The 14790-nt window shown below is 41.2% G+C and overlaps 1 protein-coding gene across 8 annotated transcripts in view; it reads right to left on the reverse strand.

Moving 5' to 3' along the window:
- nonC (serine/threonine-protein kinase Smg1) overlaps positions 1-14790 on the reverse strand; it is a 139359-nt gene that overhangs the window by 85716 nt on the left and 38853 nt on the right. For 6 of the 8 annotated variants that reach the window (XM_076196843.1, XM_076196839.1, XM_076196840.1 and 3 more), the window contains exons 16-21: positions 11255-11425; positions 8129-8286; positions 5531-5739; positions 4295-4584; positions 2807-2971; positions 2490-2644 (exon numbers count right to left, since the gene is read on the reverse strand). In XM_076196843.1, coding sequence (XP_076052958.1) covers positions 2490-2644; positions 2807-2971; positions 4295-4584; positions 5531-5739; positions 8129-8286; positions 11255-11425 — 1148 coding nt within the window. The remainder of the gene's footprint in view (positions 1-2489; positions 2645-2806; positions 2972-4294; positions 4585-5530; positions 5740-8128; positions 8287-11254; positions 11426-14790) is intronic. The other 2 variants (XM_076196844.1, XM_076196838.1) reach the window with 1 other exon arrangement.

Genomic DNA, 14790 nt, shown 5'->3' on the forward strand with positions numbered 1-14790 from the left:
TAGGCAAATGCCACTTTTATTGACCTCAATAAATTATAGGTTTCTCAGACTATTTTATTAATATGCTTATCTGGTGTCAAGTCTTTGCTGATCATCATTACAAGGTCTTTTTCTGAGTTTACTTTTTTTTACCTTTTCTTCACCAATTTTATAATCTCTCGATATTCTGTTTTTGATCTTTCCAAATTCCATTATACTAAATTTTGTTATATTGAATTTCATTTCCCACTTTTGAGTCCATTTCCAGATCTTGTCCAAGTCTTGTTGCAATGAGTTGCAATCCTCCTCCGTTTTTACTTTCTTTAGTATTTTTGTGTCTACAAAGAAATTCATATAACACTCTACTCCTTCATCCATGTCATTTATGTATATGGCAAACATGATCGGGGCCAGTACTGATCCCTGCGGGACACCACTTTTCGTTTCTTCCTAATTTGAGAATTTATCTCTAATTACTACTCTCGTTTTCCTCCCAGTCAGGAAGTCTTTCATTCATTCCAATAATTTTCCTCTGATGCCACCTATTAACTCTATCTTCCTTATTAGTTTATTGTGTGGTACCTTATCAAATGCCTTTCGTAGGTCCAGAAAGGCACAGTCTACCCAACCATCTCTCTCTTGTATTATGTGCCTTGATCTTGAGTAAAAAACAGATCAAGTTTGTTGTACATGATCTTCCTTGTCTGAATCCAAACTGATTTGGATTCAGTATAGTTTTTTCTTCCAAATGTTTAACCCATCTATTTTTGACGACCTTTTCGCAAATTTTTTCTACTATGCTTGTCAGGGAGAGCAGTCTGTAATTTGATGGGTCTTCCTTGTTTCCTCCCTTATAAATCAGTACAATGTTTGCATTCTTCCAGTCCTGTGGCACTTTTCCTTATTTAAGTGAGAATTTAATTATATTGTATATTTTATCTGTTAATTCTTCCATGCATTATTTCAGTATCCAATTTGCAATTCCATCTGGACCATGTGATTTTTTGACGTCAAGGGTTTTGATTTGGTCGCTGATTTCCTTCTGTGTTACAATTATTTCTTTCATTGAGGGTGATATCTCTCTCCCTATTTCCTCACAGTTAGATGAGTTTTCTATTGTGAATACTGATTTGAAGTGGTTGTTCATAATTTCAGCCACTTCCAGTTCTTCTGTATATTCATATTTACCTTAGCACAGCTTTTCTATTTCTTGTTTTTTCTTCAGTTTGCCATTTATATACCTGTAAAATAGTTTGGGTTCTTCCTTGCATTTTTTTTTGTTTTTCATAGTTTCTTTTTTCATCACAGCGTATTTTTACATAATCATTTCTTAGTTTGATGTACATTAGCCATTTGCTTGTTTTCTTGTCTCTTTTCCATTTCTTCCAAGCTTTGTTTCTTTTATCCTTAGCTTCACTACACCTTTCATTGTACCAGCTTTTTATGTATGTTCTTTCCATTTTTTGTTGTGGTACGTATTTATTCACTCCCTCATTATAAATTTCTTTTAGTATATTCCATTTCTCTTCCATCCCTGTGTGTGCGTGCATGTGTGCCACTAGGTGGTAAGGAGGAAGAATGTTGTTACTATTGCTCAGGACAAAGTACGGGGACTAGTCAAAGTATAAGGTCTGGGAGGACTAGTAACTGGGCAATCAAATGTGTGTGTGAATGAGAACAAAAGGGAAAAGTTTGGAATTACGTTTGTGATCAGAAACATGGATGTGTTAACAGTACTTTAAGGACAGTATATAAAATGATGTGCTGTTTTGTTGCTGCATTGCTTCTGACCCATGGAGATGGATGAAATGCAGAGATGACCCGTCATCCAGGAGGAGCCATGAAAAGAGGGAGGGAGGGAGAGATGGTAAATGGAAGTAGAGTGGGTTGGGATGTAATGGGTGGAAGTGGAATTATGCCTTTTGACTTTGGCTACCTCCCTTATAAGGGGGAAAAAGCCCTAGGTATGCATGTAAACAAAATACCTCTATGGACCAGACCCATACACCATTTGTCTACGTTAAAGTAGGAATACTGAAACACTTTTGAACCACTGTTCCTCATTATGCTGTTTCCTTGATCTTATCCTTTACCAGTTATATGACATAACCTTTTCCTTCTCTGAACCCTCTGTGGTGGGATGGGAAGAATGCCACCACTATGCATGTCATAGAATGGGATTATATGGGACCAATGATGGATACCTGCTTATGGTGGAGCTAAGATGGGAAGGAAAATGAATGGGCTTCTGGATGGATGGATGTAGGATGGGTGTTGTTTTGAATCAACCACCCCCTTATAAGGGAGAAAGGGCTTTTCAGTATATGTAAGTATGTACATTTGTAGGAGAAATATGGTGGGGGTCACAAAGATGGTGTGAGTGAGAAATGAGGATGTGAGGTGGAGAGTAGAGCTGAATAGGGAACTGACAGACAAGGGCAGGGTTGGAGTGTAAGGTTCTGGTACACTAACTATACAAAACAGGATTCTATAGCACTGTAATGACTTGCCTATTGCCAGCAGCGTAAATTGCAGGTTTGATCCATGAGAACCGACGGTTAATTTTGTCACGGCACCAGTAATAGACCCCTGCCACTGCCTCACCATTTCCAAGGGCAGTAAGAGCCCGTACACAGTAGCAAACTGCTCTTTCAAAATCAGCTCCCTATAAAAATAAATTAATTAAGAAATAAATAAATAAATAAAAAAATAAAAAAAATCATACATGCCTATACAAATATGAATAAGCAAAATTTCATCACTGAAGCCAGTTAGAACACAAATGTAGTATCAAAGTGAATACTGGTTATGGAAGCTGCCAGTCTACCTGAGTATTTCCATTTTCCTTGAACTCGTGTAAGAGCTTATATGCATGTCGCACGGCAACCTCAGGTCTTCCACAATTGAGAGCCACAATCACAGAAGCGGCTCTAACTCGGCTCAGCCACTCCACACAAGTTGAGCGGTTTGTACGAAAGAACATACGAACTGCCTGAAAAACAGAAAAGGACATTGGGGAAAAATTAGTTCAATGTGAAATATTGACTAATGCTAATAGTAATACTTCTCTCAGACTCTAAAGACCCTTTCACCCTTATAAGGGGGTTGACCTAGTCAAAGCAGGACACCCATTCCACACCCATCCAAAAACTCATTTCTCATCCCTTCTAATCTTAGTTCTTCATGAATGAAGGGTCATTCCTTTCCCCCACCCACTGTTCAGTTCAGAAGCAATGCAAACAGACATGGCACCTTAATAGCATAGCCTTACAGCTGAAGCTGGTTTACCACCATTGCTTCATTGCATTCCACTTATAAAGTACGTACATACATATACCAAAGGCTTTTTCCCACTTAAAAGGGAGGTAGCCAAAAAACAAAGGAATAAAAACCACTCCCACCCATTCCATCCCTAACATAGTCCACTCCCCTCCCTCTTATCTTGGCACCTTCTGGATGATGGGTCATCCCTGCATCTTGCCCAGTGCCCTGGGTCAGAAGCAGTGTCGAGAGACACAGCACATCCACAGCAAGGCCGCTTCATTAAATCAGCGACACCCCCTCTGTCCCCTCATGCAGAATAGTAAACTACTTATTATCTATATATCCAGTAAATGAAATATACTGGTATCCACAAACTAAAATTTTTCAAATTCAACATTATTACAAAATACACTTTGTATCTGTAAATTGAACTGTAAATGATAAAATTGTGCACCTATTTTTTCCCAGTTGCACATTATCAGTTATTTGTTTCCTGGCATTTTAAGTGGTTACAACCTTATTGCATATATCTGGACTACTTTCTGGGGGTAACTGGTTATGAGAAATGTTTTTAGTTATGATATGATATGATGATACGGTTTAACATCACAAACCCCCCTACCGGAAGGCTAGGATGGTGCTCCTCACAGAGGGCTTTGTGAGGCTTTGTAGCATGTTTTTAGTGAGTACACTGAAATAACCAGAAAGGCTTTTGGTGTAATTACTATACTTAAGTTTGATTTTATACATACATACATACCAAAGGCTTTTTTCCCCTTAAAAGGGAGGGAGCCAAAGTGAAAAGGCATATTTCCACTCCCACCCACTCTACTCCCGTTCACCACCCCTCCCTCCCTCTTTTCTTGGCTCCTCCTGTATGACAGGTCATCCCTGCATCTCGCCCATTGCCCTGGATCAGAAGCAATGTAGTAAGACACAGCACATCCACAGCAAGGCCGCTCCATTTAATCGGTGAACCCCCCTCTCCATCCCCTCATGCAGAAAATTTTATTTTACTATATCTTATTTCAAAGAGAGAAAATATTTGCACCTTATTAGGAGGAGGCACAGCAACTGCACAACCATCACTGGCATTAAACATGGCCTTTTCCAAACTTTCGAGGAACTCCACCAGGAGGTTGACGGCTAAAATCTGAACTTTTCCATTGTTGTTCTCCTCTTTGTGGGCTGGATAATCTGTCTCCTCTTTTCTAATATCCATATGTTCATCAGCTTTGTCATCACTTCCATCTTCCATTTTCATTGCTTTTGCCTGATGTGGAGGGTAACTTTTTTCTTGAATCCCTTCCCTGACTTCCTTGGCACGACTCTTCAGTGAACCTGCAAAATATAAAGGATTTTTTGTATGTCTATTCTTACAATGACCCCAACTTACATTACTTCTTGCAGAAGAGCTTCACCTTTGCCTCTCTGATGAAAGTGAAAGGGACAAAGATTTTCCTTTCGCATGGCAAGCCATCTTACTTATCACATAATACCTGATTGACGAGTCAATGCAACAATTTTTATATATTATCTGGTTTACACTAGATGTTGTTACTTGACTAAAGGGTGGACAATACAATGAAGAGCACCTCTGAATTAATTTTCAGTTCAGGAATCTCCCCTCAACACATATCCCATCTTATCCAGAATAAAATACATCATCACATTATGGGAGTAGAACTGAAGCTGTGAGTTATGACAGAACACAAGGTAATAAGGTGATTGTGACATATAGAAAGAATAAATGATGACTGACTAGCATAGAATGAGGAGTGAGCTTGAGAGGAAGACCATGAATGGGACAGATTGGATGGAATGCATGGGGCTTTGGATGCACATGGAATATATGTAAAGCAAAAGAGAGAGAATCCAAAAGACAGGAATGAATGGAGGAAGATTGCCAATGAATGAAGAGATAATGCAGCCTGAGGGGATGTTCTCATCTATTTCATATCTTATTCTCATTGGATAATAAGGGGGTTCCTACAAGATAAACTGATGGGGATAAACCAGGTCCAGCTATTAGGCCCTGCTGTGGAAAAATGGTCTTATTGCATTGCTTTTGCTTCAAGCAAAATGTGTATGTTTGGGAGAGTTAGGATAACCCTTCATCCCCATGGTGCTGAGATAGGAACACTGGTTAAACAGTTTCTATTTATGATGTTGGTTTTGTTTTGCCTTCGGCAACCCCTAATAAATGGAGAACGGTATTTATTGTACAAATATATACTCCTTAATGTGTAAATTTCCATTCAACTTGATGATGGAAAATACAGAGTACCTTCTATTGTTGTAAAAGTATCTTGTGGTTTTCCAAGAGATGTTCTCAATTTGTTTATAATGCAATGTTGTGCTGGTTCCCATGCCAACCACTTCCACAACAGAGTTCGTAGGTTTGAAGCCAGGACTGGAAATGTCCAATCTTCTAGTTTTGCCATACGATCAACACGCTGACACATTGTAAACAAGTCCTCTTGCCAACGGTCTCCCCTGAAACAAGATTAAGAAAAGAATACCCATCATAATAAACTGAATAATCTAAACAGGTGCAAAGTAACAACCTTTCAAAATAATACTTAAATACATACATACCAAATGGCTTTCTTTTCCTTACAATTGCGGGGTCCAAGTCAAAGCATACAATCACCCCACACATCCCACAACAATCAAAACACCTTCATTTACCTTTCCATTATATTGCTCCAATATTAAAAAATAATCCTATCTATCTATATCTATATACCAAGGGCTTTTCCCCCCTTATAAGGGAGGTAGTCAGTCAAGGGACACACCCACTCCCATCCATTCCACTCCTATCCACCATCTTTGTTTCCCTCTCATTTTAGCTCCATATGTGCCATAATATGTCCCATTGTGTTGAAGGCTTTATATTATGTGAGGATTATTATTATTTATGGGGTGAAGGGGGCTTTGGGGAAGAGGGGAATGTCTGTTGAGGAAGGAAGGGAGAGGACGGAAGACAGAGGTGAGTGGAGAATGGTTGTATATGGATGATGTTGTGACTGCATGAGGAGAAATGGGCGGGGGGGTGGAGGGTGGGGTAGTATGTGTGAGTAAATTTTGACGCAGCCCGAAGGGATTTCTCCCCGTCCTCTCCTTATATGCAAAGGGGGACGGAGAGGGGGGGTCGCCGATTAAATGAAGTGGCCTTGCTGTGGATGTACTGTGTCTTGCGACACTGCTTCTGACCCAGGGCGGTGGGCGGGGTGCAGGGATGACCCGTCATCCAGGAGGTGCTCAGATGAGAGGAAGGGTGGGAGGGGTGTGGAGTGTATTTGGGGATGAAATGGGTGGGAGTGTTTTTATGCCTTTCCCTTTTTGGCTACCTCCCTTGGAAGGGGGAAAAAAGCCTTGGTATATGTATGTATTATTATTATTATTTTCTTTTTTTATAAATGAAGTGTGGAAGGCAGAGGTGGATGGAGTGAACAAGAGGGGGCAACTAAGGATGAGATGGATGGATGAGGTAAAAGGGGCATTGGGAAAGAGGGGGATGTCTGTTGAGGATGGAAGAGAGAAGAGAGAAGATAGGAGTGTGTGGAGAATGGTTGTCTATGGATGATGCTGTGATGCATGGGAGTGGGTGGGTGAGGAGGGGAGTTATGGAGAATGTGTGAATGATATTTTGACACAGCCCAAAGGGATTTCTCCCTGTCTTTTCTTTTTCTGAATGAGGGGATGGAGAGGGGGGGTTGCTGATTTAATGAAGCAGCCTTGCTGTGGATGCACTGTGTTGCTGCACCCCTTTTGACCTAGGGCAGTGGGCAAGATGCAGGGATGACCTGTCATCCAATAGGAGCCAAGCAAAGAGGGAGGGAGGGGTAGTAATTAGAAGTGGAGTATGTGGGGATGAAATGGGTGGGAGCGGATTTATGCCTTTTGACTTTGGCTACCTTCCTTGTAAGGGGAAAAAAGCCCTTGGTATATGTATGTATTAACTGGTTGATATTCTTGCCTAATTACCAACCCCTTCAGTAAATGGTTGGGGAGTGGTTGTGTGTGGATGATATTTTGACACAGCACGAAGGGATTTCTCCCCATCATCTCTATTTTCAACAGGAAGGGATGGAAAGGAGGGTAGGATGGTGTCCCTTACAGAGAACTTTGTAGTGTGGAATTTAATAAATCATGTCCTTGGTCCAACTTGCTTGCAGCAGGGTTTGAACCACCATCACCTTGACCTATGTTGCAAATAGCAACACTATAACACATTCAGTTAGGGTGCATCCAAATAATTTAAATAAACAAAGAGGCAAACAAAATCTAACGTAAGAAGACAAAGAACTATTACAATAATTAACCTCTTGAATACAATGATGCCTGTGTATGCACCATGAGCCAGGAGTGGGGTATACAAGAATGCCGGCATCAGCTCCCTGATTATATTTATTTTATAGTTATAGATGAGTGACCCTCATATTGTGAACAGTCTTGATCACATTTTCTGTGAAAATATATTTATTCAGGGTGAAAGAGAATGAGTATAACAGCAGTAACTTTGTATTTTGTAATGCACATACTGTGGTGCATCATCATACATCAGGCAACCTGATGTGGACATTAATATTTGACTTTTATTGAAGAGGTTAAACAAAATTATCATAAAATTAGTAAACAAGAAGAATCTGGTAAAACAAACAAATAAAAAAATAAAAATGAGAATAAATCAATAAATCAATAAATAAATAAATAAATAAACAAAAAATAAGATATGGTTTAATGATGATGTGGTTTAATGTCACAAACTTCCACTATCAGAGGACTATGTAGCATGGAACTTAATGTAGCATGGTTCAACTTGAATTAGTGGAAAACTATAATCTACCTGCAGTGAAATTATGAAACAAAATATACATACCTTGGTTGTGAAACATGTAGGATGAAAGCCATAATGGTATGAAATGCATTTGCAGGTAGGTGACCTCCTGTTGACCGAAGCACATAATGACGTTCCAAAGTTGTTAGAGAAGATCCATCCAAACTCCCAAACTCCAGTGGATTTGAAGACTCGTTCTGCTGCAAAATCACATCACTGTATACATACAGAAGTATTGTACTTAATTTCTAACAAACAAATTGACTGCTAATTTCAATATCTATCTATACACCAAAGGCTTTTCCCCCCTTACCAGGGAGGTAGCCTAGTCAAAAGACATACACCCACTCCTACCCATTTCATTCCACCCACTCCACTCCCATCCACCACCCTTTCCCCCTCTCATCTTAGCTCCTAATGGATAACAGGTAGGGGGTAAGGGGGGGGAAGGGAGGGGGACGAAATAATGCTGTCACCGAGTTTTCCCACTCAGGTCATAAAAAGGTGGCTAAAATGGGTTGGAGTGATGGGACCAGGCATCCTGCTCTCTGTAACCTTAACAGATACATTCCTACAAGAATTTCAATGTACCAATGTATCTTCCAGTGCTGCTGAATAAACAGATTATAAATCTCCACTTTCCACAGCAAGACCCATCACCCAGTGATGGTTTACCCCCACCACTTCATCACATAGAGACTCCCTCCTTATTCAAATGAAATAATTAATACATACATATACCAAAGGCTTTTTCCCCCTACACTGGGGGGTAGCCAAAAAGAAAAAGGCATAGAAAACACTCCCACCCATTCCATTTCCCATATATTCCACTCCCCTCCACCCTCCTCCCTCCCTCTTACCTTGGCAAAGACTTTTTTTCCCCTTATAAGGGAGGTAGTCAAAAAACAAAGGCATAAAAACCACTCCCACCCATTCCAACCCTATCACACTCCACTCCCCTCCACCCTTTTCCTTCCCTCTTATCTTGGCACCTCCTGGATGAGTGGATGGATGGATGGAAAGGGGCTTTGGATGCACATGGAATGTCTGTTGAGCAGGGAACAGAGAAGATAGTAGTGGGTGGAGGAGACTGTATAATTATCAATAGAAGTAACAAGAAGAAAACCCTTTTGGCCTGCATCACCCTTTCATCCCTTCACAATCTCCCTCCACCCTTCTTGTTACTTCTATTAATAATTATAATTATTAATAGAAGTAATAAAAAGAAAACCCTTTTGGCCTGCATCACCCTTTCATCCCTTCACAATCTCCCTCCACCCACTACTATCTTCTCTCTTCCCTGCTCATCAGACATTCCATGTGCATCCAAAGCCCCTTTCCACCCATCCATCCTTTTCATTAATTGCCTTCCTCTCATGTTAATTTCACTTACTTCACCTTTCAAACTCTCTTTACTAGTCTTCTTCAACCACCCTTTCTCTATGCTCATACTATGCCAGCACTCTGACTTACGCTATCCGACAGTTCTCTTTCCAATGCTACTCTATACCTCACCTCCACATTTTTCATGCTATCCATTGTTGTAACACAAATCACATGTTCCCAAGTTCATCTCAAAAACTTTCACTATTCTTTTTCATGCTTCCTTTATATTCAAAGTCCGTTACATACACAGTCATAGGTACAACCACTCATCCATACAACCTTCTTTTTGCATATATCCCCAAATACCTATTTCTCATAACACTTCATTCCATCAAAACATTTACTTGCTTCCTTTATTCTATAATTCACTTCCACATTAATTCTTCCATTCACTACCACATACCCAAAGACTTAAAATTCTCCATTTTCTCCAGTCTTGTTACACACATATACCAAGGCCCTTTCCCCCTCATAAGGGAGGTAGCCAAAAAGAGAAAGGCATAAAATCATTTCCACCCATTCCATCCCTGAATACACTCCACACCACTCCCATCTGAGCACCTCCTGGATGACGGGTCATCCCTCCACCTTGTCCACTGCCCTGGGTCAGAAGCAGTGTCGCAAGACACAGCACATCCACAGCAAGGCCGCTTCATTAAATCGGCGACCCCCCCTCTCCGTCCCCCCATTGCATAAAAGGAGAGGACGGGGAAAAATCCCTTTGGCCTGCGTCAAATTTTGCTCACACATACTACCTCACCCCGCATCCATTCCACCTCATGCAATCACAACATCATCCATATACAACCATTCTCCATTCACCCCCGTCTTCTGTCCTCTCCCGTCCTTCCACAACTGACATTCCCCTCTTCCCCAAAGCCCCCTTCACCCCATCCATCCACCTCATCCTAGGACGTCCCCTCATGTTCACTCCCTCCACATCTGCCTTCCATACCTCTTTTACTAGTCTTTCTTCACTCATTCTTTCCATGTGTCCAAACCATCCTAATATTCTTTCATCAACCCTATCTCCCAGCTCCTTTTCCACCCCTGTTCTCCTCCTCACCTCCTCATTTCTCACTCTATCTAGCCTAGTAACCCCTATCATACTTCTCAGACACCTCATCTCAAACACATTCAAACTCCTTCTCTCTTCTCTTATGTTCCATGTTTCTGCCCAATACAGTGCTGTTGGCACAATCACTCCTTCATATAGTCTCCTCTTAGCATCCATTCCCAAATGTCTATTCCTCATTACACTCTTTAATCCACCAAGGCATTTACTCGTTTCTCTCAATCTACATTCTACCTCCACCTTCACTCCACCTTTTCCTGCCACATTTGCACCCAAGTATCTAAAACTATCCACTTCCTCCAGTCGCTCTCCCTTAATGCTCACTTCCAGTCTTCTGCCACTTTCACCCCTTGTACATCTCATCACCTTACTTTTACCCACATTTATCTTTAGCTTTCTTCTATCACATACTCTCCCAAACTCTGCCACCAACTTCCTCAATCCCTCCTCCGATCCTGCCACAAGCGCAGTGTCGTCCGCAAACAACAGCTGGCTCACCTCCCACTTTTCTCCATTTTCTTTAACCATCTCCAATCCCTTGCCCACTACCCTTGCATTTACCTCTCGCACCACCCCATCCATGTATTAGTTGAACAGCCAGGGCGACATAACACATCCTTGGCGAAGTCCCAAATTTACCTCGAACCACTCACTCTCTCCATTTCCAATCATGTTAATTACAAAAAAGTCTTGACCACACTACTCACCTTGTTACTGCTGTATTCATTATCATCAGGCCCACAACTATCAAACAATGAGAAGGCCACACAGCTTAGAGGCATCATAGCCAGAAGAGTCATGTACTGGTTCCTGACATCAGCATTGATATTGCTCATATGATGCAGACAAAGATTGATCACTTTGGACATGTTGTGCAACTGAAAAAATAATAATAATTAGTAATCATTTAATCAATAAATCTTTAGCCTAAGCTCTCTCTAGCATGGGACCCCTGCCACCAATTCATCTGGCCATAGCCACCTGGTTGGCCAATAAATCATTGAGGAAACTTTGTTGTCTGTACTGCATGAACGTTGGCATATTCCAAGTTTTCTGGGTGGTGACTGCTTCAAGGGCATATGATGTTCTTTTCCAGGCAATTTTGTGTTAGTATTGATTAGTGATTTGAAGATAGGTAGGCTAGTGTGGTTTTTGCTTGTCCTGTGGGTTATGTATCACGATGCAGAATAAGGTGACCTTTGTGGAAAAAGTGAAAATGTTGAGCAAGCTGCCAGGAAGACTAATCTGATGGTGTTGGTCATGTATTTAATGTAAAAAAAGAAAAGAAAAAAAAAGAATCACCCTTACAAGTTACATGGCAAATTCAAACCAGAAACCTACCCCAAACGACCCTCTTACACCACCCCTCCCATTTACATTCTGAGTTTATGGTTTAAAGTGAAGGATGATCTGCATCCATGTTGTGTAATGTTATTATGGTTGTTCAACATATACATAGATGGGGTAGTACAAGAGGTAGACATGAGGGTTATAGGTGGAAGTCTGGAACTGGTAAATGAGAGTGGAATAAAGGAGGTGAAGCAGCTGTTCTTGATACTGTTACAGATTGGCACTTCTATTTTTGTCTGACTCAGCCTGAAGGGATTTCTCCCTGTCTTTTCTGTTTTCCACATGAGAGGATGGAGAGGAGAGGTCACCGATTAAGTGAAGCAGCCTTGCTATGGATGTACTGTGTCTTGCTGCATTGCTTCTGACCCATAGCAGTGGGCAGGAGACAGGGATGATCCTTCATCCACAATGATCTAAGATGAGAAGGCGGAAAGGGTGGTGGATGGGAGTGGAAGGGGTAGGAAAGGGTACGTGCCTTTTGACTTAGCTACCTCGTTTGTAAGGGAGAAAGATCCCTTGGTATATGGATAGACTTCTATCCTTGTGGACAAACTGATGTCACTGTTGTGTGTTATCTTATATTTCATGCATTGGTTTAGTTAGTCAAGGGTATCTATAGTCTGGTTAAAAGTCCTGTTTTTTGAAGGAAATTGTGGAGAGATGTAGAGATAGTGGTGTTTTGTCACCCAGGATTTGGTGTAGAGTCACTGTTGTTTGAGGGGGACAGTGACAAAGTATGTGGCTGTTACAGGGTGTTGTGTAAGTTGGACATTCTAGTAGTATGTGTGGTACTGTGAGGGGAACTTTACAATGACAATTTGATGATTCATTTCCTGTCATGAGGTGGCCATGCATGAAGCAAGAATGTCCTGTTCTTAGGTGTATTAATCTATCTATATACCAAGGGCTTTTCCCCCCTTGCAAGGGAGGTAGCCAAGTATAAATACCATTTCAAACTCTTGATTATGATGATGTAAGGATAGCCATGGATGTATGTGGCACTTGTTTTTAGAGCGAAACACCTTCAAAGCTTCAGCAAGCAACAGAAACAAGTGGAGAAACAAAATTAAAGTGGGCACAGACCTCTTTGAAGAGAATAGAAGAGCCAACCTGTTAGCTAAATGACAGCAATGGGCAGAAAGAACAAATCAACCACAACCACCTCCCATGATTCAGTGCGATCAATGCCCTCGATTATTCAGGGCATGAATTGGTCTTAAGAGCCATAAGGCTCACCACCTTAACAATAATTAACCTATTATGACCCCCTCCTCTACTCAACCTTCTATTAGGACTGAAAACTATGATATTCGGATACGAGTACATGCCGACAGATGGGTATTGTTCCCTACATTTTTGCTATTTGTTTAGCACCCTAAGGTTTGGGTCTTTTAATGTGTGTGGATGTGGTACAGATGAGAGTAAAAGGGAAGAGATAGGTAGTATGTTTGTGAGAAGAAAGATGGATGTGTTGGCTTTGAGTGAAACTAAGTTGAGAAGGAAGGGCGAGTGTGAGTTTGGGATTGTAATTGGGAGGTTCTCAGGAGTAAAGAGAGTGTGAGGGAGAGAAGGGGTGGCTATACTAGTAAGTGAAGAGATAGGTAAACGTGTAGTGGAGTGGAAGGAAGTTTCCTCAAGGATAATGTGGATGAAGGTGAAACTAGGAAAGGAGATAGGGGTTTTTGTAAGTGCATATGGGCCTAGTAGTGAGAAGAGTGTAGAAGAAAGGGAGGCTTTTTGGATAGATTTAAATGAGTGCATAGAGGGATTTGGGAGGAACATCAATGTAGTAGTATTGGGAGACCTTAATGCTAGGGTAGGAAATGAACCAACTGACGGAGCAGTTGGGAAATGTGGAGTTCCAGGAAAGAATCGTGGTGGAGAGATGATGGTGGAGATGTATCTAGAAAGAGAGTTGATGATAGCAAATACAATGTTTCGGAAGAAAGTCAAGCATAAGTACACATGGGAGAGGGTGGTGGATGGAAGGGTGGTAGATAGGGTGTTAATGGACTATGTAGTAGTAGACAGAAGTATAATAGGAAGAGTTAAGGCTGTACATGTGCTAAGGGGAGAAGTGGGGGAATATCAGATCCTTTTTTGGTGGAAGGTAAGTTGAGAGTGGAGGATAGATGGAGAAAGAGGAAAAGGACAAAAGGTAGGGAGGTGCTTTGAGTGAACTCTTTAAATGAAAAGGAAAAGGAGGAGTACAAGAAGAAGCTGAGTGCGGAGTAGGAGGGAGTGAAGGATAGAGTAGAGCTAGGAGTGGAGGAGGAATGGAGATGGTTCAAGGATAAGGAGCGAGTCACAAAGTGTGCAAAGATGGTATGTGGAACAAGAAGGACCGGAGGAAATAGAAGGAAGGGTAGTGAATGGTGGAATGTGGAAACAAAGAAGATTGTAGAAGAGAAGAAGCGAGCTTTCACAGATTGGTTACAAAATAGGACAAGGGAGTCATATGAGAGGTACAAAGAAAAGAAAAGAAAAGTAAAGCACAAGGTAAAGGAGGCAAAGAGGAGAGCAGATGTGAAATGGGATAAGAGTATGACAGAAAATTTTGAAAGTAATAAAAAGATGTTTTGGAAAGAAATTAAGAGGAGGCGAATCAAGTAGAGAAGAAAAGGTAAAAGGTGTAGATGGAGAGATGATAATGGAAGAGAAGGCAGTAAGGGGAAGATGGGCAGAGTATTTTAGGGAGTTGCTAAATGTGAAGGAGGATAGGGAGGGAAAGATAGTTGCAGTAGGAAGTGCTAAGAAAATGACCATGATGAGTGAGGAAAATGGAGGAGAAATAAGGAAGGATGAAGTGAAGGCAGTTGTTAAGATGATGAGAGCAGGTAAGGCACCTGGTCTGGATGGATGCCATACAGAATGTCTAAAAAAAGGAGGTACA

The sequence above is a fragment of the Oratosquilla oratoria genome, chromosome 13 (assembly GCF_046742065.1).
Source record: "Oratosquilla oratoria isolate Oo_2021 chromosome 13, ASM4674206v1, whole genome shotgun sequence".
Lineage (NCBI taxonomy): Eukaryota > Metazoa > Arthropoda > Malacostraca > Stomatopoda > Squillidae > Oratosquilla > Oratosquilla oratoria.